This window comes from Stylophora pistillata, chromosome 10, assembly GCF_964205215.1.
Source record: "Stylophora pistillata chromosome 10, jaStyPist1.2, whole genome shotgun sequence".
NCBI lineage: Eukaryota > Metazoa > Cnidaria > Anthozoa > Scleractinia > Pocilloporidae > Stylophora > Stylophora pistillata.
The window spans coordinates 18,799,448-18,821,838 of record NC_142528.1 but is presented as its reverse complement, the minus strand read 5'-3'; the positions used below and the strand labels follow the sequence as shown (position 1 = coordinate 18,821,838).

General features: G+C 39.1%; 2 protein-coding genes, 1 long non-coding RNA gene and 1 pseudogene across 3 annotated transcripts; 1 reads left to right on the top strand and 3 right to left on the bottom strand.

Annotated features, from left to right (window-relative positions):
* Positions 1 to 795: 795 nt before the first annotated feature.
* On the bottom strand, positions 796 to 6,236 carry LOC148722114 (uncharacterized). The gene is made up of 4 exons (XM_088736733.1): positions 5,938 to 6,236; positions 3,096 to 3,142; positions 2,055 to 2,241; positions 796 to 1,750 (listed from the first exon to the last, which is right to left on the bottom strand). Exons 1-4 carry the CDS (start codon positions 5,957 to 5,959, stop codon positions 828 to 830), a joined length of 1,179 nt encoding a protein of 392 aa, XP_088592859.1. The 5' UTR covers positions 5,960 to 6,236; the 3' UTR covers positions 796 to 827.
* A 1,019-nt stretch (positions 6,237 to 7,255) lies between these two features.
* LOC148722113 (uncharacterized) lies at positions 7,256 to 9,832 on the top strand. The gene is made up of 2 exons (XR_015992694.1): positions 7,256 to 7,608; positions 8,531 to 9,832. It is a non-coding gene; the product is annotated as an uncharacterized LOC148722113 (long non-coding RNA).
* On the bottom strand, positions 7,886 to 10,413 carry LOC148722112 (uncharacterized; annotated as a pseudogene).
* Positions 10,414 to 12,168: 1,755 nt separating this feature from the next.
* LOC148722111 (uncharacterized) lies at positions 12,169 to 22,339 on the bottom strand. The gene is made up of 2 exons (XM_088736734.1): positions 13,785 to 22,339; positions 12,169 to 13,217 (listed from the first exon to the last, which is right to left on the bottom strand). The coding sequence occupies exon 1, from the start codon at positions 17,002 to 17,004 to the stop codon at positions 16,222 to 16,224; it is 783 nt and encodes a 260-aa protein (XP_088592860.1). The 5' UTR covers positions 17,005 to 22,339; the 3' UTR covers positions 12,169 to 13,217; positions 13,785 to 16,221.
* Between the last annotated feature and the right edge of the window lie 52 nt (positions 22,340 to 22,391).

Sequence of the window (22,391 nt, the reverse complement as noted above, 5' to 3'; positions counted from 1 at the left end):
AGGATAAAAACAAAATAGCCTCAATTTGGCAAAAAAGCATATCCATTATTATTAAAAACTGGATCATTGGATAATGGAATTCAAGATTTTATATTGGCTTAGCTATTATGGTATATGAGTCAATATACCATAATCTAATATCTGTACATAGTAATATCGGGTTTCTTCTTACAAAATAAAGTCGAGAAGATTTGTCTGTCTTGGGCGCGTTTTTTTTTTTTTAATAAAACAGTTATTCCACTCGCGCCTCGTTGGCTATCTATCATCTCATATCCAACGCGCGCTCGTGGAATAATTGTTAAATATTTGTCCTTGGACACCATTTCTTCCTCCTGGAGTCGTTTTCTCCGAGCGTCGCACTCGGAAAACCATTCCCTTCTTGGAACGGATAATTTCCGTTGACAAATATTAGTGCAAATCTTGCTGAAAATGGGCGTTGTTTATATGTTGCATTTTTGATTATGCATCCCAAACCTAACAGATCCCCGTCAAATGATAGCAATTATTTACAACCTATGCGCTAATAACTGCGTCTCGTATTTTCTCTTGTGCAGTTCAAAGGCAGTATATCTAGGTCAAATGCTGGCAAAATATCTATGGTAGAAAAGAGACTGTTAATAAACGGGCTTTTCTGGGAATTAGCTTCAGCGTTAATTGTTTTCCATCGGATACAAACCAAATGCTGTGTATCGAGGCTTGATGAATGACCAAAAACGCTATAAAAAGGGCTTTTTGGTTTGTGTGCGAGTTGGAATCCCTATTCCCGGAGATGTGCACAAGTAATCACTACTTCACTACTCAAGACCCTCTTTTTAATCAAGCTTTACTCATTTGTCGCTGACATTTTTTGATCTGTGGTATGCACGTAACACTACTTTGTCTCCCGCGATATACTTTTCGCACCTAAACAGGTTGGAAATAGGTAAGACAAAGAACATCCCTTTCTGTAGATGACTGTTCTCTTCAGGATCGCCCAAAATTACTGGTGCTGGCACAGTTGGCTTTTTTATGTAAGTCATTAAAACACAAGCAAACCCTCTTTCAATTTTATGGCGATTAAGGGTCACACGATTTTCGTCTACAATACCAACAGAGAGAATCTCGCCATCAACAACATAAACCACTCCATTACCCTCCTTTGCTGCTACTTGCCCATCCTCAGCGTCACCTACCAGACTCCCACTGCTATTTGTCGCTGTGTTCACATCAGTCACTTGGGTACACTCAGCTCCACTTGACTGACATGCATTGCCACCTGAGGCACCACCCACACCAGCCACCTCACCACGACACGCACTACCTGCCTGACTCCTATTGCCAATTGCTGCACCCCCAGCTTCAGCCACTTGCCTATACCCAGCACCGACATTCACACCAGCCATCTGCCCATGACCCGCACCACCTGCCTGACTCTCCTTACCAATTGTTGCACCTTCCACTCTAGCCATTTGCCCATACCCATGCCTTGCGCTATATGTCTGACTCCCGTTGCCAATTGCTGCACCTCCCACACCCAACATTTGTCCACACCCAGCACCAACACCCACACTGGCCAACTGCCCATGCCCCACACCACCTGCCTGACACCCATCTAGTCCCCCAGTCTGATCTGCTGGATTCTCTGTGGTACCATTCCCACCTTCTGGTGCGATACCAGTACAAATTACGGACATTGTATCATTTCCAAAACTGAGAGTAACTGATGAATCGTCAGGGTCATCATGCACGGTATTATCACTGCCATGAACGTCTACACTGAAAAATAACGTTTAAAGTATAAGTAATTTTCCAAAAAAATCTAAACTAAATTCAGTTTGTACATTTTGTCCATCTTAACGTGAAAATTTGTTACCTTTTCTGTGTTGGTCAGCATTGTAAAGGACAATACTATAAAAAATTCCAAGACACTCCAATACCTCCTTTAGAAAATCAGTTGAATAGGACATGACATGTAAGACTTGCAACCCCAGATCTCAAGGACTTTTCTTATTATTGGGATCTATCATTATTATCAATATCATTATTTTTATCATTATTGCTATTTTTATTAATACCTTTGGCAAATTGTTTGAAGAGCTTTGTGGTTACTCGACCATATTTTGATGCATGGCTTTTATCCGACCCCACAAATTTTAGCCAAGCACCAGGTGTGCCATAAGTATGTACAGATGTATCAGTACCATGTTTATTGAAGTACAAAACAACAACATCCCAGCCATGATGTTGATATAAAACATTTGCCTGAAAAACAAACAACATGAAATATTCTCATTAGAATTTCTGAATATATATCACATTGCAGCAAATAAAATAAGGTCATAGGAAGTAGAATAGAGAGTTACAAGCCTTGCAGTTATAGCAAATAAACTATAGATAATTTATAATAAATTTAGTATTCATTTGTGATCACAGGTGTAGCCTTTAAATACTCCACTCATAGGAACAAAGAGTGTGAGTGTGCGAGTGATTGTGATCACAAGTGATTAATAAATAGTTACAATCAGCAAATACAAATTTTCACTCGGGCAACTTTAACTACATTTTATTTAAATTATAGTTGACAATTATAGCCTCTTATTAAGAAAGAAAAATTAACTTACTATAGATGGTTTGGTAATTAGGCGAGGGTAACTTTGTCTGAGAAAATGTTACAGGGGTCAAGGAAAAGTGTCTGTTGTTCATTTAACAGGTGTCTGTATTAGGCAGGCAAATGTACATAAATGTTGTAGTTTTCACCTACAAAAACAAAATAGTTGAACATGTATTAAAACTGTCTTGTATCAAGGGCGGGGTTCTGCTGAAAAGGTGATTTGATATTATTATCTTAAAATATCCAAATTAGAATTACTATCATTTACATTTCCACAGTATTCAAAATCTATAAAGACCCCTTAATTACGTTATGAAGTGGGGGAGGGGAGGGGAGGGGAGTTAAACAGTTCTCACTCAAAAACAACATACTTCATTGAAATGTAAATTATTATTTTAATAATCTATGAAACAAACAGAAATGAAAGCATTTAATCTAAATAACCATTTAAGCATTTAATCTGAATAACCTAAATAACCTTTAAATGTAAGCTAGATATTCATACCTTGAATGGTCTTTTAGTTGGCCTGAAAACCTCTTCAGAATTTAAATCTGAAATTAAAGAAAATTATGTACATGTGATGTTCCTAATCGTTTTCAAAAAAAGTTCCTTGGCATCTTCATATTGGTATATTAATTACTTTAAATGGTGCCTGTAAAAGCACTCTACACAGTACAGGGAGCTTAAACCTGATTGGGCCTAAATACAAAATCTGAAGTTAAAAACCCAACTAATGATTGCAATTTCCTGTTGCTGTCAATAATAATTATGGCAACAGCTAACAAACCTTGAAAAACAGAAAGAAGCAAAATAGATCGAAAACTACCAGTCACAACTGACAGATGTGACCTTTTGACTTGGTTGAAGTGAAGTTTTGTTTCCAGAGAGGTCTGCTAGCTAAGATAATTGTCAGCGGTGAAAAATGTAACCATTGTTTTAGGTCTGAATTTCAGAGTATGCAAAATATGCTATTGAAAACTGCAATATAAAGTGTAGCACAGAACCCCTGTGTAAATTAAAGAGTTTCTCAAATTGCCTATATTCCAGATGGCCAGACTGCAAACCAAAAAAACTTCCATGAAGGAGGCATTGAAGGAATATTTCCTGGCACAACACAACCTGTCAGATGGAGGTGACCTGCAAATCATTAGCATTATATCTAGGAGATAAGGAGTTGTGAGCAGTATTACCAAGCCACTTCAAGCTACCAAAACTGAGATTAATAGCTCATTTAATAGCTCATGAAATTTGGCCTGACTACAGAGCTCTTTACCAACCCATTGTAACAAAGATTACTAAAGTTTCTGACCACATTTCAGACAATGAAAACAATGTAATATGAACCCTAGCAAATTTGTTGTAACCATTACCCAGCTAGTAAATAGAATAGAAATAACACAAAAAAATTACCATGTCATTGCAGCGATTTAATTTGGCCTTGTCTACCCTAATTGAGTTTTCATTGACGCATTTCTGTCTGACATTGTCCACACTAGTAGTGATACTTTTTTGTAGGTTAAAATTAAACCAGGCATATTGGTTACTTTGCGTTTTGGTTACATTATTGGTTACTTTACGTCACGTGGTGCAAAATCACAGGACAGTTATCATGCAATAACCCCTGTCCGTGTTGATATTTATCCTCCAGTTTTTTCCGTGAAATAGAAACATAGTCAACACAAGAGTTTCAACTTTTCCGTTCTCTATTTACATGGAAGGAAACCAAACTCTTTTTTTTTTTTGCTTGCGTCAATCACGTGCATTCGCCATCGGATCACCACTAGCTTTTTTACAGTGTTTATGCACAGTTTAATTGCGATGTGAAAATTAATGGGAGGGTTATAAAATAAATAAACCCCACTCTGGCTTGCTGGTATGTTGGCTGATAATGTTCTTGGCTGGGGGATTGCCCTCATAATTTCATATTTGCCCTCGAAGCTTTGCTTCTCGGCCAAATATTCATTTTTCGGACAATCTCTTAGCTGTGGACATTATCAGCCAACATACCAGCAACCTGAAGGGGTTTATTTACTAAATATACCCCATTCGATTTTATATCCATCGCCCAATTTTATAGACAAGACAAAAGAAACAATCAAAGTCAAATTTTCAGGTCCAACTTTTTAATAAAATCTGCGTATCTTTTTAAACAGTGTTAAAAAGATACACCTTCTCGGCCAACTGTCAATTCTTTAGTAATTTGGATATATCAACAAAGTTGAAATGGTAAATTGGCCACTGTTACGATTATAAAAGGTGACGTTTTGAGCGTTAGCCCTTCGTCGGAGCAAATGGAGGAATTGTGGGTTGTGTGTGCTTTTAAAGGCAAAAAAAGGAGCTACGTGATTGGTGGGAACATGGCAACAAGAAAAATTTATTTGTGTTTTTCTCGTTGCCATGTTCCCATCAATCACGTAGCTCCTTTTACACATAAGGACAACATTTAATGGCTTTGCCATTTTCCGAGTTAAAAATGATGTCCAGAGTATTGAAAATATTTGGTTATATCAACTATGTTGAATTGTAAATTGGCCACTGTAATGAGTAAAAAAGCTGACGTTTCGAGTGTTGGCCCTTCGTCATTCCCTCTGACTAAGGGCCAACGCTAGAAACGTCAGCTTTTTTACTCGTTACAGTGGCCAATTTACAATTTCAACTTAGTTGACATAACCAAATCACCTTGTTACCCCCACCAACGCAGCACCACAGTTTCTTTTGAAACTTTCAGCCTTTAATGAAAATATTGGCAAACATAGCCCTATCACTCATGTCTCAGGGTGGAGAAAGATGGAAATTGCATTGATGAAAACAATATATTAGCTCATGGCCTTTTATTTAATTAACTTTAAACCCCTCGCTATCAGTTGTAGGTGAAACAGTGCGAACTCAAATTGACAGCTTTCCCACGTGTGCAACTATTAGCGTACGAATGACGCCTAAGTATCGGCCGCGCTTAAAAGGAGATGGTATTCTATATATTTATAGAAAACATATGGACTACTGATCAGACAAAAGTTCGAAAATATGTTCAAAGAATACAAAAGCCATAACGTTGACAACCTCAGTGTAATTTTTGCGGCGACTATTTTGGCGACCCCAGTCGAGAAGAAACCGGCAGACGAAACCGTCGACTGCAAGTTAAGCACTTGAGAATTTCATGTATTTCTCTAGCATTACCAGGGCACTCTAAACTTTCATTTTGTTGAGAACCTTTAAGCTGAATGTTAATTGGAAAATTGGAATGCTTGAAAAATATATGTATCATTCGCAATCACGTACACATGAATATTCACAAGCATCTTGGTCTGCATAATTCATAACTTATACTAAAACAATGTTTCCTTACCTTCCACAACAGCGGACGCCATGAATCAAAATAATAGCCCGAAAAAAGCGAGGAAAGCGAAACACAAGTGACCGAATAGGGCACCTACGACAGCACCGAAGAAATCGAAATCACCCGGGAAATCATCTCTCAATAGACCTGGTACCCAGGGTTCACTGGCCTCACGGTCATCTCGATGTTGAATGATTATACTTCATTTTGTCACATTTGAGAAGTTATGATAATCCTTCATTCGGGGACGAGATCGTGTTGACTTGAAAGGGTGAAGGGATCGAAGGCGTTCGTCGAGGCTCGAACACACAAGTTTATAGTACAGCGGTTAAACTTGAGATATGTCGTGTAAGCTGTAGCACTTGTTCCCCACGAAAAGTTCAAACCCGAAGTGTGTAAAATCGTACAGAACAAAGGATGAAGATATACAAAAACGAATGAAAATGTTTTCAGCTATTTACAAGGTTATCAATGCGCCAATAAACCTAACTGTAACGTTTGAATTTTGGACTGTAACTTCGACTCTTCAGAGTAAATTTTGAGGGAGATTCTCCTTGCAGCGTCGAGTCAATTTTTCACTTACGTAGCGAGAAAAACTTGTCAACACTTTAGCGTCAAATAATTCGTGAAATAACGGGAATTTCAGGAATTGTACATAGCCTAGCTTCGTCTTAACCCAGCCCCACACTGGGAAGAATATTCTACACCATCAATTTACGTCAACAATGTTGTGAAATTAACAAGGGCAGACAAAGTAGCTGGAGAGAGTCTGAGAAATCCACTTTGATGCAACTTGCGTGGAAGTACTGGCCACTAAACTGTCGCATCCCAGTCATTCTTCTCCATCGTCGTCATGGCACACTATGCAGACCATGAAAATCAGACCGTGAAACCTTGTGCAAAATAGGTTTGTTTATATCAGCAACACTTAGAACTGAATTTAAATCTTAAATAACTTGCGGAAAATTTAATATTTTAAACTTTTGCGATGCGTAAATTATTGTAAATAAAGCTAAAACTTAATAATTCCTTGGACTGTTGATGTTCAAGAATTAAATAACCTACTCTCCAACTTGCGATATATATGTCGAAATTTGATCCATGAGTGAGAAGAAGAAGGTTTTGGACGTCTATGAACGATGTCATTTCTTAAACTGACGAAGCAAGAATAAACAAGATTTCAGACGTCGTCGCACTTGAGCAACTTCACTGCTTAAGTTTCATTTTCCCGCTAAAAACGACGTCCTCGTTCCAGACCCTCGGCGATTACTTGACGTCGTCGTCGTCGAAAGGGCTGAATAACGTCTGCGCATGTGCGAGATGTCATTGCAACAAGATCAAAATTTCGGCGCGAACGTGATGCGTGGTTCTTTCCTCTTCAGTTGAATAACGACAAGAAAGGGACTGAAAATCTTCCATTATTTTTGCACCTAAACACAAATATCTCCTTTTTATGCTTTGGAAAATGAAAATTTGAAAAATCCGAAGTTTTTCCCCAAAGAAATACGAGAAAACTTGTCGTTAACGCGGTAAATATTCTGAGCTTTGGAGACGCCTTTTGATTCAACCGCCACGACGCGTTCTTCGTTTCGATTTACACTCGTCTGCTTCGTTTGAGAAAGAAATGATGTTTGGGAGACCTTGATGGCAACATGAGAGTTTGGAAAAGTGCCACCAGAGGTGAGTATTACGATCTTAGTTTGTTTTGTAATCAAAACGGCACCTTTCTTGCGCTAGTCGTAAGGTAATATTTATGTGAATACAAACGCTCTGTGTTGTCGTGAAACATGAATGGCCAGCACCTGCATGCACCCGTAAGCTGACTGGCAAAACTTAAAGCTAAAAGAAAATGCTTCCCAAAGGAACGTGGTGTTGGCTACGTTTACCTACGTATTGTTGGCTCCGACGAAGGGCTAACGCTCGAAACGTCAGCTTTTGTAATCGTTACGGTGGCCAATTTACCATTTCAACTTTGTTGATATATCCAAATTATTTCGTTACTCCCACCGACGCAGCCCCAAACAGTTTCTTTCGAAACGATCAGCCTTTATTACGTGTACCTATACCCCTGTACAGTACTTTTTTTTACTAAGTTTTCTTATCTTACTCGATCGATAAATTCTATTATTTGAATGAGACACATGTCACTGTTCCTAAATTATGAGGTATGTTGTTAATTGTCTTAAACCATAAAAGCAATTCAATAACTATTTTTTAAATACTAGTGAAGTGGAGGATGATGTGGAGGGAGTGTTTGATCAGAGAATCATTCTATTTTAGATTTACGTGACTATCATACCTGCAGGTGCCCTCTTGTTGCAGTGCCTCCTCAGAGTTATTTACTTTTAATTAGTTAATACATTACAAACAAATTACATGTGTTATACTACAGAAATAGTAAGTTTGTGGGAAGTTGTTTACCTGAAGATGTCATTTCCTTATTTTGTAGTGTTTTGTCAAGTTGACTAGCCATGCTTTGTGAAGCACTCTCCAAAGAAAATTCATACCAAAACATCACCATGTCACTTATTAGGACAATTTTTATAATTAGAAATTGATTCTTATAATATTATTTTATGTTCATGTACCTGTCTGCCATCAGATGATTGAGTACTGGTTGGAGAAGATGTAGATGCCTTAGTGTTTCTCTGAAAAGTAAGGAGCAGATACAACAACAACAACAACAACCTTTACAACCTTTATTTATTTATTCTAATTTCTAATGTCTATTTTAACAAATTGGACATGCCCACAGGTAGCTAGCTAATCTAGGTGGGTCATGTCTTAACTAAGAAAAAAAGTTGGTGTACAAGTTTACAGAAATCAGGAAATTATTAATTAGATAGAATAAGTATACAGGTTTACAGAAATCAGGAAGTTAAATAAAAAGAGTAGGTATAAAAACAAAGATACTACAAAAAATAAAAAAATAGTACAATTAAGGCTATACTTGTTATTCTAGAAATACATTAAAAACCTTAAGAAAATTTGACCATTTGAATGATGTTTCGTATGTCGAGATAGGAGTCTTCCGAAGACAGAATATTGAAAAGTACTCTTTTCATTTTCTCTTAAAGTCATTTTTTGGGAGATTCCTTAATGTAAGAGGCATCTCGTTCCAAATTTTTTTTCCAATTCTAGAGAACAAGTTCAATTGAATAGAGAGCCTAGAGCTTTGTGTGTAGAAGTTGTGCGAAGCAGAGGATCGGGTATTATAGGGGTGAATATTAGAAATGTCTTGAAACAGGTCTCGAATACTTCTAGGCGCACTTTTGTGTCTAATATCAAACATCAGGGTAGCTGTAAGCTCATAATAAGAAAATTGTAGCGGTAAAATAACAGCATCAGAAAATAGAGGAATTGCATGCTGATTGCGGTCAGAAAAATAGATAAAACGTAGAGCTCGTTTTTGCAGCTTTAGAAGCTTATCAAGATATGTTTTACATGCCTGGCCCCAAACTATTAGCCCATAGCTCAGATAAGGTGTAACGAGAGATCTATAGATATTTATAAGAGTGTGTTTTGGAACAAAATGCCGTAGTTTAGATATTAGACCAATGGTTTGACGTATTTTAATTGTTATATGATCAATATGATGTTTCCAAGTTATATGATTATCAATTAGTATCCCTAAGTATTTTATAAATTCCTTACATTCTAAAGCTACATTTTTATTCTGCTCGTTATCAAACATAATTTTAGGTTGATAAGTAAATTTTCTTTGAGCAGGTGAAAATGTAACGAAATTAGATTTTCTTAAATTCAGGGTCAATTTATTTAGCAGATACATGATAAAATATTTTGGTATTGTTCTGGAACGATTTTTTGTGATAACAAAGCAGCAATTATGCAGTCTGGTTTTTTGGTGGGCCAAATTGGCAAATAAACAAACAAACAAACAAAATATGGCTCCAGCCTATTTTATGTGTGTGTGAATTGTATGAGACTGGTATTTCATTTTTAGGGGCATCAAATATTGAGTGCTTTAGCAATTATATCTATAATTATCTCAATGTTGCTTAAACAACATTAGGCAAAAATAAGCACTGCACTTACTTGTACTGGTGGAACACAATCTGGTTCATTGCAGAAAACACTATCAGCAATTGTAGAACACTTGTTGCACCATCGGGTTCCGGGCCGTTAAGTGGGGACATTAGCTCCAACCCGATCAAATAGACGGTAGAACCGCCTCGGGACTTTTCTCTTTGACAGCTCTTTGGAGTGCTCCAAGAGTGGACATGAGCAATATTCATTGGCTTCCCGAGTTGCTCTAATCCAATGCCGAGTGCAAGCCCAGCAATTTAAATTTCCGTCCACAAACCGAGCAATGGCCTCGTCAAACCGCCTCAATCGACCTTGGCATGTTTCTCCAGCTCGTGTTCGCTTAATAAACCACCAAGTCCGCTCATTGGGCTTTGCATGGGAACTAAAGAACAATAGGATGGACATCGATAACATCAAAAACACCACGTAAGATGTCATCTGGGAAGTCTTCGATAAATCTATCGTGTTAATGCACTGTTTTCACTAAGTGTACAACCTTTAAACCTCAGTGTACAAAAGTGTATGTACTGGTCAATGAACGAGTGAACTAGCGTAAAGATTTCTTTCTACCGTTTTCAGTTTGGCGCTACCTTTTCACCAAAAACTGGGCGCTATACGAAACTTTTTAAAAAGATCAAAGATGAAAACAGCTTGGAGGTTTTAGATGATGACATGAAGGCTGACTTATTCAACCAACATTTTGTAAATATTGGCAGAGATGTCGCAGAAAACCTCCCTAACATCCCAAACCAAACCGATATAAAACATATTTATAGAGTCTCAGCATCTTCCTGCAACTCTTTGGTTCTGGATTCTGAAAATATTTTCAAAAGTCTTAAGAATATCAAAAGCAACAAAGCAGCAGGCCCTGATGGTATATCAAGTACAATTATTTCTCTAGCCGGCCCTGCAATCATTAATGGCTTGGAAAATATCTTCAAACGTAGCTTTGTCACAAGAACTGTTCCCATTTCATGGAAAAGAGCAAAGGTTACCCCTATCTTTAAAAAGGGAGATAGAACTGACATTGCCAACTATAGACCTATATCCTTGCTGTGTATCCCAAGTAAATTACTGGAACATCAGGTCTGTAATATAATTGATGAGCACCTAAGTAACTCCTCTCTAAAAAGTTCTTCATGGTGGGGCTTTACAAGAGGACTATCATCAGAAGGCATGTTACTAAAAATGACAGATACCTGGAAGATGAATATGGATAAAGGTATGATTGTGGGTGCAATATTTATTGACTTTAAGAAAGCTTTTGATAGCATCTCACACAACATCCTGTCATTAAAACTCCAAGCTATTGGATTAAGTGGGAATCTCCATGAGTGGCTGATGGATTATTTGAAAGACAGATTTCAATACACTGTGGTAAATGACCACCCTTCTAACTTGGATGAAGTGAAATATGGTGTTCCCCAAGGATCCCTCCTGGGTCCAAGGCTTTATACTATCTATGTCAATGACCTCCCTAATGCTATTACATCTGGAGACTCGTTCATGTATGCAGATGATACAACATATTGTGTGGGGAAGAACTTTGATCAGGTCTGCTCACAATTAAATAACATTCTCGAGCAACTTCTGCTTTGGAGTACAACGAACAAACTTTGTATTCATCCTGTAAAGTCTGAAGTTATGATCCTTAGCAAATCAGGCTTCATTGGTCCTGCTCCTCCAATATGCTTCAGAAATAATTTTATTAATGTTGTTAATAAGACTACTTGTTTGGGATTAATCACTGACAATAGGTTTACACGGGCATTGCATGTGGACCATGTAAAAAAATCTTTTGCACAGAAAGTGGGCGCATTAAAAAGAATGAAGAAGCTTCCTGTGAAAGCGCTGGAGGAAATTTACTTTAAATCTATTCTACCTGCGGTATCGTATGGTATTGTGGTGTGGGGAAACTGCAATTATTCTATTATGGAATCCTTAAACCCTATACATGCAAGAGCTGCACAAGTTATCCACCAGGATAAAAGTCTTGAAGAGTTAAATTGGTTGCCAATTTCTTACATATATAAAAGAAGACTCCTTCTGATGCTCGATGTTTTAAATGATAAAATCTTATATGCCCCTTTTGATTTGAAGTTACGCAACAGACCATCACGTACAGGAGGGTTACAGGTTGAAATCCCTAGAGTGAACTACAAAGTGGGAAAGGAATCAGCACAATACAGAGGACCTGAAATCTGGAATTTTATTGCTAGGCTGGCAAATTTTAATGTGAACATTCAAAAAGACAGTTTTAAAAATATTTTACGTAAGCTCTCACAGAACATAAATAGCTTCTCTTTTGAAGCGCCTATGATTGCTATGAAAGACAGATTTTGTATATTTTTAAGTTTTATTACATTGCATGTAAATTTTTGAATTAATTCGTGACTTGTTTGCTAATGAATTTTATTACAATGATCATATTGAATATTTAAATACCATAGGGTGACTTTATGAATTATTTTAGTTTTACATTCTATTAGTTCGTTGTAGGTCCACATCAGCCTTATGGCTGCCCCCTTCCTTACAACCTGCATTACTGAATAAAATGATTGATTGATTGATTGATTGAAACGCCGCCATTTTTTCGAAGTTTGTTATGGTGCCCAGGCCATTGGCGCTAGCGCGAGCCAAGAGATCCTGCACATGCGCAGACGTTATTCAGCCCGGCTGCTTAAGGAGGCTGGATATAGTTTCATTGGCGCGCGCAGACTGGGTTCTAATTTACCCGAGACTTTTAAAAAGTTGCGAAAAAAAAAAAAAAAAACACAAACAATTAAACATGGCCGCCGCACTTAGGCCAAAATTATTTTTTCATCTGCCAAGTACACTATGTTTTACGCTTATAGGTAGGCTGCCTACACTTTCTTCTAACTTTATTAGTAGTGTGTTCCAAAAACGGAAAGCTACAACACTCTCAAGTGACCAAAATACGCGTGAATCCGGCCGCAAACACGATCGCGATCGTCGGAGCTATTTTCCCATATCATGGCTAGTTTCCGGAACACTAAATAGGTGCTACCTACATGCAGTATCAGCAGCTACACTTCTCGAGTCAACAAGTCACTGTCAAAACTGTGAATGGTGAGAGAACTTTGCTCAAAGAGAATATTCCAGTACACTCCTGAGCGAGTTTCTTCAAACTTTTACTACTTTCCTTTCCAGCAGTACGCGTTGTCACACCGTTTTAATTGGCCATAATTCTTCTGTGTTCGACACTCCACTCCTACGATGTGCTGGAAATTCAAATAAAGAAACATTATCGTCGAAAAACATGTTTTTCGCCGATAGCCTCCCACTCATCAAAACACTCGCCAAAGGTAGTAACGCTCTTCTCAATCCTCACGGAAAACCATGTAAAAGCAAACTCCCTTCTGTGTATCAAGCTGTTTTTTATGAAGATTTCAACGCACACGATGCTTTGGAAGATGTACGTGCCCTCCACTGTGTCCTCTTTCAATCCCCGTTGCAGCTAACAAGCGCTGACATTGTAAACAACAGCAATGTGAAATCCACCTCCCTCGTTCGGTGGCTTCAAAGGGACATACACTTTCCTCTCTCTTTTTTTTCACTTGCGACTTAGCTGCTACTTTCTTGCGACTTAGCTGCGACTTTCTTGCTACTTTCTTGCGACTTAGCTGCGACTTTCTTGCTACTTTCTTGCGACTTAGCTGCGACTTTCTTGCTACTTTCTTGCGACTTAGCTGCGACTTTCTTGCTACTTCCTTGCGACTTAGCTGCGACTTTCTCGCTACTTTCTTGCGACTTAGCTGCGACTTTCTTGCTACTTTCTTGCGACTTACCTGCGACTTTCTTGCCACTTTCTTGCGACTTGTCTGCGACTTGCTACTTTCTTGCGTCTTAGCTGCTACTTTCTTGCTACTTTCTTGCGACTTATCTGCGACTTGCTACTTTCTTGCTACTTTCTTGCGACTAGCTGCGACTTTCTTGCTACTTTCTTGCGACTTAGCTGCCTGGCTACCTAGCTGGGCCGAGTGGCACGCAGGCCAGGTTGCATTGCCGATAAACAACATGGATTCTCTAAAAGAACAGCTAGTTCCGGAGGTCCGAACCAGGTATTTTGACACTTTCTCCTGTCATTCGTTCAAATTAGAAATGCTGAAGGTACAAAAACTTATATTTGGCTGCATTCTCTTTAGATTTTCAATTTTTTAAAAGAAAAACGTGGGATTAAAGATGGCGTTTGCCCACAGTTTAAAGACGAAAGGGTAAGAATTCGTTAAGAACTGTTTCCTGTACTAGACTCGAGATTGTGGCGCACTTAAATTTGATATCTCAGATTGCCTTTTTACACTTTCCTTACCTTCTTGTTACGTCTGGTTTACTTTCGAGAAACCTTTAATCATTTAACTTCAAGATGGGACGGTTATTTGTGCTTCACTGGGAATAGTTTTGACCCTTTTCATAAACGGCTGCCAATTAAATTTTTTTTGTAAGTATTAAAACTAGCCAGACTAACCTCGGTTTTGAGTTAATAATTTGAAAGAAATTTTACTCCCAAACGAGTTTAGTGAGGTTAATTTCATTGCATACAAAATAATTTTTATATTGGTAGCTATTTATCATTCCTAGAATCCAAAGTAATTGATTTGGAAATAATTGGATGAGAGAAAAAAAGTTTATTTTAAAATTTAATTGCTTCCAAATTGGACAAGCATGTAGTCCTTTGCCCACTAATTTATGTAACATTCCAAAGTAGATGAACTTGATGTAGGGCAAATGTTGGGCCTGATATATGGCATGTACATGTTGAACATGATATACGGCAAATGTTGCTTGTATACATATGGAATTTCTCATCTTGTATTTAACTCAAGATCTTACTTATTTACTGCTTGATATATTAAGTTGAACACTTGCAGAGAAATTCCATATAAACTCAAGATCTTATTTGTTTGCTGTACATGATATATATTGAGTTGAGCACTTCCATATCTGTGTACATCCATGTATTATTCTATAGTATCTGTTGCCATTTTTTCCTTTTTGTGTTTCTTATCTTGGGAAATATACCCATAGGACCTGCAAGTATTTTATGTATTTTTTTTCACAGTTTACGTATTCGTATTACACCTCAAGTGGCTTATTTTACTTGACTAGTTTGACTCCATACTTTTCTCTAAGATAAACTCATTTTTCCTTACTACAGATGGACTTTACAGCTGTGAGGATGGCAACAGATGGAGATTTGCAAGCTCTTGGTTCGGTTTGCAGGGGCGACATACTTGCACTGAGATAATAAGGATAATGCTGCTCATTGCAATAGGGGATTAATTATTCTTTTCTTTTTATACATGTCATTCATGTGTACTCTAATAGGTTGTGTTAACATAACACTTTTAAAACAGAATGGAAAATAGTTCGTTACCTGCTATTTACTTTGCTGTTCTACCTTGTTGAGTTCATAGATTTCGAATAACCAGGCCAGATGATATCTTTACAATACACTGTACTGTAAAGAGTGTGAATGGTGGGTCAGGCAATTTCTCTCCCCCACAGGTGTGTAGTTTATGAATGAAAATAATCCGTTCTTAGTGTCAAGAGTTTAAGTTCCTTTCCACATTTAGAAAACATGTTGGAAACAGAGAAGAAATAAAGTTGATTTCAATTAGCATTTTCAATTTATTTCCTTGTGTGGCTCGGTATCCAGCTACAAAATGATAGCGGCATTAGATTTGACCAACAATAAATACCTTGCAATGTACATTTGGCCACACTGAATATTTGCGAACCCAACATAGCTCCTTAACTAACCGCATACAAAGCTTTGTTTTTGAGTGTACCAAAAACACTGCTCATGCTGGGTAGCCTGTGAACAGGAATGAAATTCAACCATTCTACTATGGTATGGCATTAATATGGTCCAGTAGATCTAAGTAGAGTTGGAGAGCTTCCTCTGCTGTTGTAGCTGGCTCTAGACCTTCATCGACCATGATTAGATCGCAGAGCTCTTTAAAGTAGGGACATCCTTTCGCTTGTGGTTGCTCGGCACACGTATCCTGTGCGATTTCGATTTCGTCGATGTCAACAGGAGTCATGTAATCTTGACTCTCAGCTGATGCTGGAACGAAGTGGAGTACATCTGGCTTTCCCGACGGAGATTCCACATTGCTAGACGGTCGAATTCGGTGAACATTCCATTCCAGTGCAGCTCTGTGTAGTTCACTTTGTATGACATCCATGAAACAGAACTTCAGGCATTCGCGGTGTATTATATCATCATCGTGATACAAACCAGAATCTCTCAAGTCCTTTAAAAAATGTAATCCACCCTTCTGCACATCCTTGCCTCAAACGTCCCCACCATGCTTCAATTCTTTGGTTTGCTGTAGATTTCCCATACATGAAACTTTTATCACCTGCAAAGTCGTCACTCATGGACCGCCGAAAGAAACGCTGAATAGCTGCTAAGTTCCTGTTCTCAGATCCCCTATCTCCACGTACAATCCTTGGCGTACCTCCTAACTGTCTTGCACAGTCTAAGAAATATTGAGCTACTATACGAGGGTCGTTGTTCGAAGATGCAACGTCCAGCCATAGGATCCTTCGACTAAAGCCATCAATTGCACCATGAATGCAGAATCCAAACGGTTTTAGTTTGTCGTAGCCGTCAATGTGCCATAGGTAATTTGGTCCTTTACACCTGTAAATTCGTCGTCGTAGTCTATGCTGTGACCTATGCTCCGCCCCTTCAGGATCAAAAACCCTCAAAACATGTCGAACGACTTCCCTCGTAGTAACAAGACCCTGCTGATTGATGAGTCTCTGATGCATTGCTCGATATCCGAGAAGGCTTCCACTCCCCTTGAGTTCCTCCTCGACTGCTTCTACCACCTCATTCAAATTACTTCGACGCCGACGTCTTGTACATCCCAATCGTCTGAGTATTCTTTTCAATTGTCTTAACGAGATCCTGATACCATGTACACTTACGAGAAATAATGCAATTTCAGGTGCAGTAAGCCCAGGATTGAAGTAGTCCTTGATTATCTCGTCGCGCATTACTGCAAGAAGTCGCAAGAAAGTAGCAAGAAAGTCGCAGCTAAGTCGCAAGAAAGTAGCAAGAAAGTCGCAGCTAAGTCGCAAGAAAGTAGCAAGAAAGTCGCAGCTAAGTCGCAAGAAAGTAGCAAGAAAGTCGCAGCTAAGTCGCAAGAAAGTAGCAGCTAAGTCGCAAGTGAAAAAAAAGAGAGAGGAAAGTGTATCTCCCTTTGAAGCCACCGTATTGAAGCCACCGTACGTTGCCCCTCGGTGATTATTTTTAATTTTTTGCAAGTTAACTTTGAACGGCTCTGTGTGTGTTTCGCAAAAATTCGAAAAACTTCTGTCAGAGGGAAAAAAAGTTAACGATGAATTCTAAAAAAGGCCTCTTTTCCTTAAACTTTCTGACAGAATTTTTTTAAACTTAACAGTCAAGTAGACCAAGACAGTCAAAGGACGCATGCAAAATCTAAAATAAATTCACCGTCCAGTTTTTAAGAAAATTCAAGTCAAGTCTAATTTTGGACGCAGCATTGCATCCCAGCAACGTTGCCATGGCAACGAATTTTTCAATAGGTTTATAACAAACTGATTCTTTAATAATATCTTTATTTCAGGGGAAAATGTGATCTCGATTCGTTAAAGCTAAGCTTCGTAATTTTAGTTTAAATATCTTGCATCAGAAAAGTGAAAAACTATATCCAGCCTCCTTAAGGTGGCTCGTACCGGTTTTCATCTTTTTGATGGTTTGTAACTTTGAAAGAATACAATGTAAAGACTGACAAAGGCCAGTTGAACACTTTTACGGGGTTGAATTACATAATCAATGGTTATCCAAAAATAAGTGTCATTTCTTCGCTAGCAGTTTCAATGGCAACGCTTTCATAGGCTTATTCAGACGCATTTTTTAGCTTGTGGCTTAAATAATTCGAAAACTAACCTGGTGACCCCCTGATTTTTTTCAGTGATTGCTTCTGGCACTTGAAATGGAAAATGCACAAAGATTTTTAAAAAATTATACGGAGCGGAATTTCAGAAAATCTACAAAAAGGGCAATTTTCACACATCGCAAATTTCCTTCCGTAGAATTTTCTATTTTTTTTTTTCTGACGATTCCTTTCGACGTTATTATCATATTGGAACAATAAAAAGAAGGGGTCACCGGACTTGTTTCCATGCAATAGCTTTCGTGAGTTTCGCAATTTCCACGCGCGTTCTCGCGCATTTAAAAATCTAGATTCTATAAGATCGACATTTGCTCATGATCTGTTTTAGCTACCGCTGACAGTTGCGTGTGCTCGCGCGGCGACCTACGATCTGATGTTTACAGACGTTTACTGCTAAGAAAATCATTAAACAGCCGTCAAAAACAGCCACCCGAACTCATCTTAAAAATCCTACTCATGACTTCTGGCCATATCATATTATTTTCCATGAAGTTTCAAAGTCTTCTTCCACTTCAGGTAGATTATCCTTCACTTAAGTTCTTCTTTTTTCGCCGTCGCAAGATTTCATGTCGGTTGAATATTTCAGGCGTGATTTCCATCGTGAATCTAGAGCCGCGCTTCTGCGCGGAACAGTTGTAGGATTTTCAACCGTTCTTGTCCTTTGTTCGGAGCTGTCCACGTGTGATGATCCCTCCTACTTACTCTTAATTTCTAAGAGGTATAGCTTTTGCACTGGCCTGGATAGGTGGGTCGGTTTCCCCTTTGTGACCACCCTCACTGTAGCACCTCTAATAACACCATCTTTCCCTTAGGCTCTCTACCACTCCTATCTTTCATTCTCCTCTTTTCTTTTCTTCCTCATGCACTACAACTACATCTCCTACTTCTACTGCTATAATCTTATTTTGTGCCTTACACTGTGAAACTCACGCAGATTTGCTAAATATTCCCTTCGCACCAATTACAAAAGTGGCTTAATCGAGCGCTTAGATATTTAAATCTTGTGGAACATTCCGCCTCACCCACCACATCCTTGGGTTCTATGACTTCGTCCGGAAGTGATTTGATCCTTCGTCCATAGATTAAATGAGGTGTTAGCACTTCCCCGTCTACCTCGTTGTACTCATAAGTTAACGGCCTCGCATTTAGAGTGCATTCTACTTCAACGAGCACAGTTAGTAACTCCTCATAAGACAATCTGGCATTTCCCAGTGTCTTTCGCAAACAATCTTTAACACTCGCGACCATTTACTCAAAGAATCCCCCCCACCAAGGTGCCCTTTCTAAATTGAATTTCCACTCTATCCTCATATGCTCTAAGTCTGCTTGGGTTTCTGGATGATCGAACAATTCATTTAAGGCCTTCTCGGTGGCTTGAAATGTTTTCGCGTTATCCGACACAACAAGAGCGGGCGTTCCGCATCTCGCAGTGAACCGTCGCAAACAGCGTCGAAACGCTGCGGCCGACAAATCTACTCTAAGTGGATAGCTCTTGTCACGCAACATGAAAACAATGCGCTATACACCTTCTCCATCTTTCCCACCTTACTCTTTACGTATAAGGGTCCAGCAAAATCGACACCTACTTTTGAAAATGGCGGGGCTTCCCTGACCCTAAACTCTGGCAATGCAGCGGGTGGCGGAGAGCTGTACGGTTTGCCCTTCAGTTTCTTACAAGTGACACACTCGTTCAGAACCTTTTTTACTTCTTGCCTGCCCTTTGGTACCCAATACTTTGATCGCAATTGGGCCAATGTGGCCCTCACGCCACTGTGGTGTACCTTTTCGTGACAATCTCGTACAATCAGCTCAGTTAAATGGTGCTTTCTGGGTAAAATGAAGGGTCTTCTAGCATCGAATTCTAGGTCTGAGTTGACAAGCCTGCCTTCGTACCTCAAAATTTCACCTTGCTTTACAATCCCCAGTTCACTTACCAGTTGCTCGAAGTTACCCTGCTGTTTTAGTTTTTCTTGAGCTGACTTGATCAGCTCAAGCTCAGCTTCCTTTAATTCTCTTACTTCTAACTTACCTGCCCGCTTAACATCTACCTTTCGCTTCACACTAGCCTTCAAATTATTCAAGAACCGTCTTGCCCAAGCGACTACACACACTAACCTTTGCAACCTACTGTAATCATTCAGTGGTACTACTGCTGCGACGCCCTCTTCACCCTTTGTTTCGACCAGCAACGCCGATGTGGATTTCTTCGCTTCGAGTAAACATGCGGGGGTCTGAAAATCCTCCCTTCTCACGGGCCAGTCCTTTTTCTGTTTCTACAAAGTTTCTACACGGTCCCTCATGACCCTCGTCATTCCTCGGCTTCAGCTATTTGAATTTCAAGTAGTCTTTGACGTTTGAAAAGGAAAAGTTAGACTTTCTACTTACGCATTTCTCCTTGCGTTCGCTGCGTTCTCCATGTGCACACTGCTTCGACAAATCCGGCTGCAAAAATAAAGGCAGATTTACTTGGTAAGGGACAGCAAACTTGATAAATATTCACGATAAGCTATTTTGAAAGATGTTACGTGTATTTCAATACTTAAAATTGCTCAGGAGAATGTATAAAGCGAAGAAAGAAGCGAGATAAGTTCACGTACCACAGACTACACCGAAACCTTCCCACTCGCGTAGAAGGATTTCCCGCTAATATGATACTAATACTAGTATGATACAATGAATATATGAAGTTCATATACGAATTTATTAAAAACTGGATCATTGGATAATGCAATTCAAGACTTTTTATTGGCTTAGCCATTATGGTATATGAGCCAATATACCATAATCTACAAATATGGTAAGCGTACGCGTCAGCTTAAAATCAAAAGGGAGCTAAAAAATCCAGTTTCTTCTTACAAAATAATAATTTCTTGGGGGCGTTTTTAATAAAACAATTATTCCACTCGCGCTTGTTGGATATGAGATGATTATAGCCAACTCGGCGCTACACGCCTTGTTGGCTATCTATCATCTCATATCCAACGCGCGCTCGTAGAATAATTGTTAAATATGAACATATCAAGTTCACATATTCATTGTATATACTGCGAGGATCGTGCATTATACGAAAACTAATATGATGTTTATTCAAACCTTTTGCAGAGAACTGAATTAGAGGTTTGTTACAATGAGATGTTGTTAAGGTTGAGAACAGACGTCGGCATTTTCTCAGGCGCCTCTGGCAGCCGCTTCAGTCCATATCGATCTCAGCTTCCTACCCATCCTACCCCAGGGGAGGACATCCATCACACAGTAATTTCGTGTGTGGGAAATTAACGTCTCCTACCCCAACCCTGCAGGAGACGGGACCTCTATTTATTCGTCTCTATCCGAGAAGACTAGAATATCTAATCATTTCTTGATGTTATAGAAAGGTAGCAAATTCCTCTCAATTATTTTAAGACCTTGAGTGTTGGTCCGGCCGGGGCTCGAACCCTCGACCTCCCGCACAACAGTCCAGCGCACTATCCATTTAGACTAAAAAGGATGGGAACGCTACGGCTGGATGGGAACTAATGACATGCGCAATGACTCGTTTCTGGACAATTTTACTTCCGGTTAAAAGTCCCAAACTCCAGAACGCCTACCGGAACAAAAACGTCACTTCCGGTCGCCGTCGCCGTCGCAATTAGGGACCAAGCAACCACGACGGCGACGGCAACGAGGACGTGGAAAAACAAGAGATAGCTCAGCACGTGCATTTTGAAACTTTGTACATTTCTTAGCCGTCCTATGCAGAATAACAACGTGAAATCACCAAAATTTGCGTCGGCTGCGAACCGAAACCGCGACGGCAAATTATTTTAATTTCCATTTGGAAGTCAACGCTACTTTTATACGTCATGTTGAAGTTGAGCTGTGGCGCCGTATGAGACAGTAAGCTCATGCAGCCATTTTTGAAATTCTAACTAAGAGTAGAAATTCATTTTTTAATCGAAGTCTTCCTTGGCGTTGCCGTCCTGACTGCTTAAGGTCCCTATTAGCCTGGTGCTTAAGTTCTCTAATCTCTCTGATATTTGGTGGCGTGTCGACCAATAACGTAGCTCCATTCTCTGCCTTTAAAAGCACACACAACCCACAATTCCTATATTCGCTCCGACGAAGGGCTAACGCTCGAAACGTCAGCTTTTGTAATCGTTACGGTGGCCAATTTACCACTTCAACTTTGTTGATTTATCCAAATTATTTCGTTACTCCCACCGACGCAGCCCCAAACAGTTTCTTTCGAAACTATCAGCCTTTACTAAATAACATCGACCGAAACCAGCCTCAGCTAAGTTCCTCGGAACGACCATAAGCCACGTAATTCGGCGCAGTACTGCTGAATCTATTGTAGATTTAACAGTTTTTAGTAATATAAACTGTTAATGTCAAAAATTGACCCTTCAATTCAACATTCTCGCAGCGATCGATCAAATGAGCGGAAGTCGAGAGTTCATTATTTTGTAAGACGCCGCTGACATA

Bases quoted from the DNA above. Each gene is read 5' to 3' on its own strand.
- LOC148722111 (XM_088736734.1), bottom strand. From the start codon at position 17,004: ATGCGCGACGAGATAATCAAGGACTACTTCAATCCTGGGCTTACTGCA.
- LOC148722114 (XM_088736733.1), bottom strand. From the start codon at position 5,959: ATGGCGTCCGCTGTTGTGGAAG. The intron at 2,242-3,095 runs GTATGAATATCT...TTTGTTTTTCAG, and splicing joins CAACTAAAAGACCATTCAAG to GCAAATGTTTTATATCAACA. The intron at 1,751-2,054 runs GTATTAATAAAA...TTTTCAGTGTAG, and splicing joins CTTCAAACAATTTGCCAAAG to ACGTTCATGGCAGTGATAAT.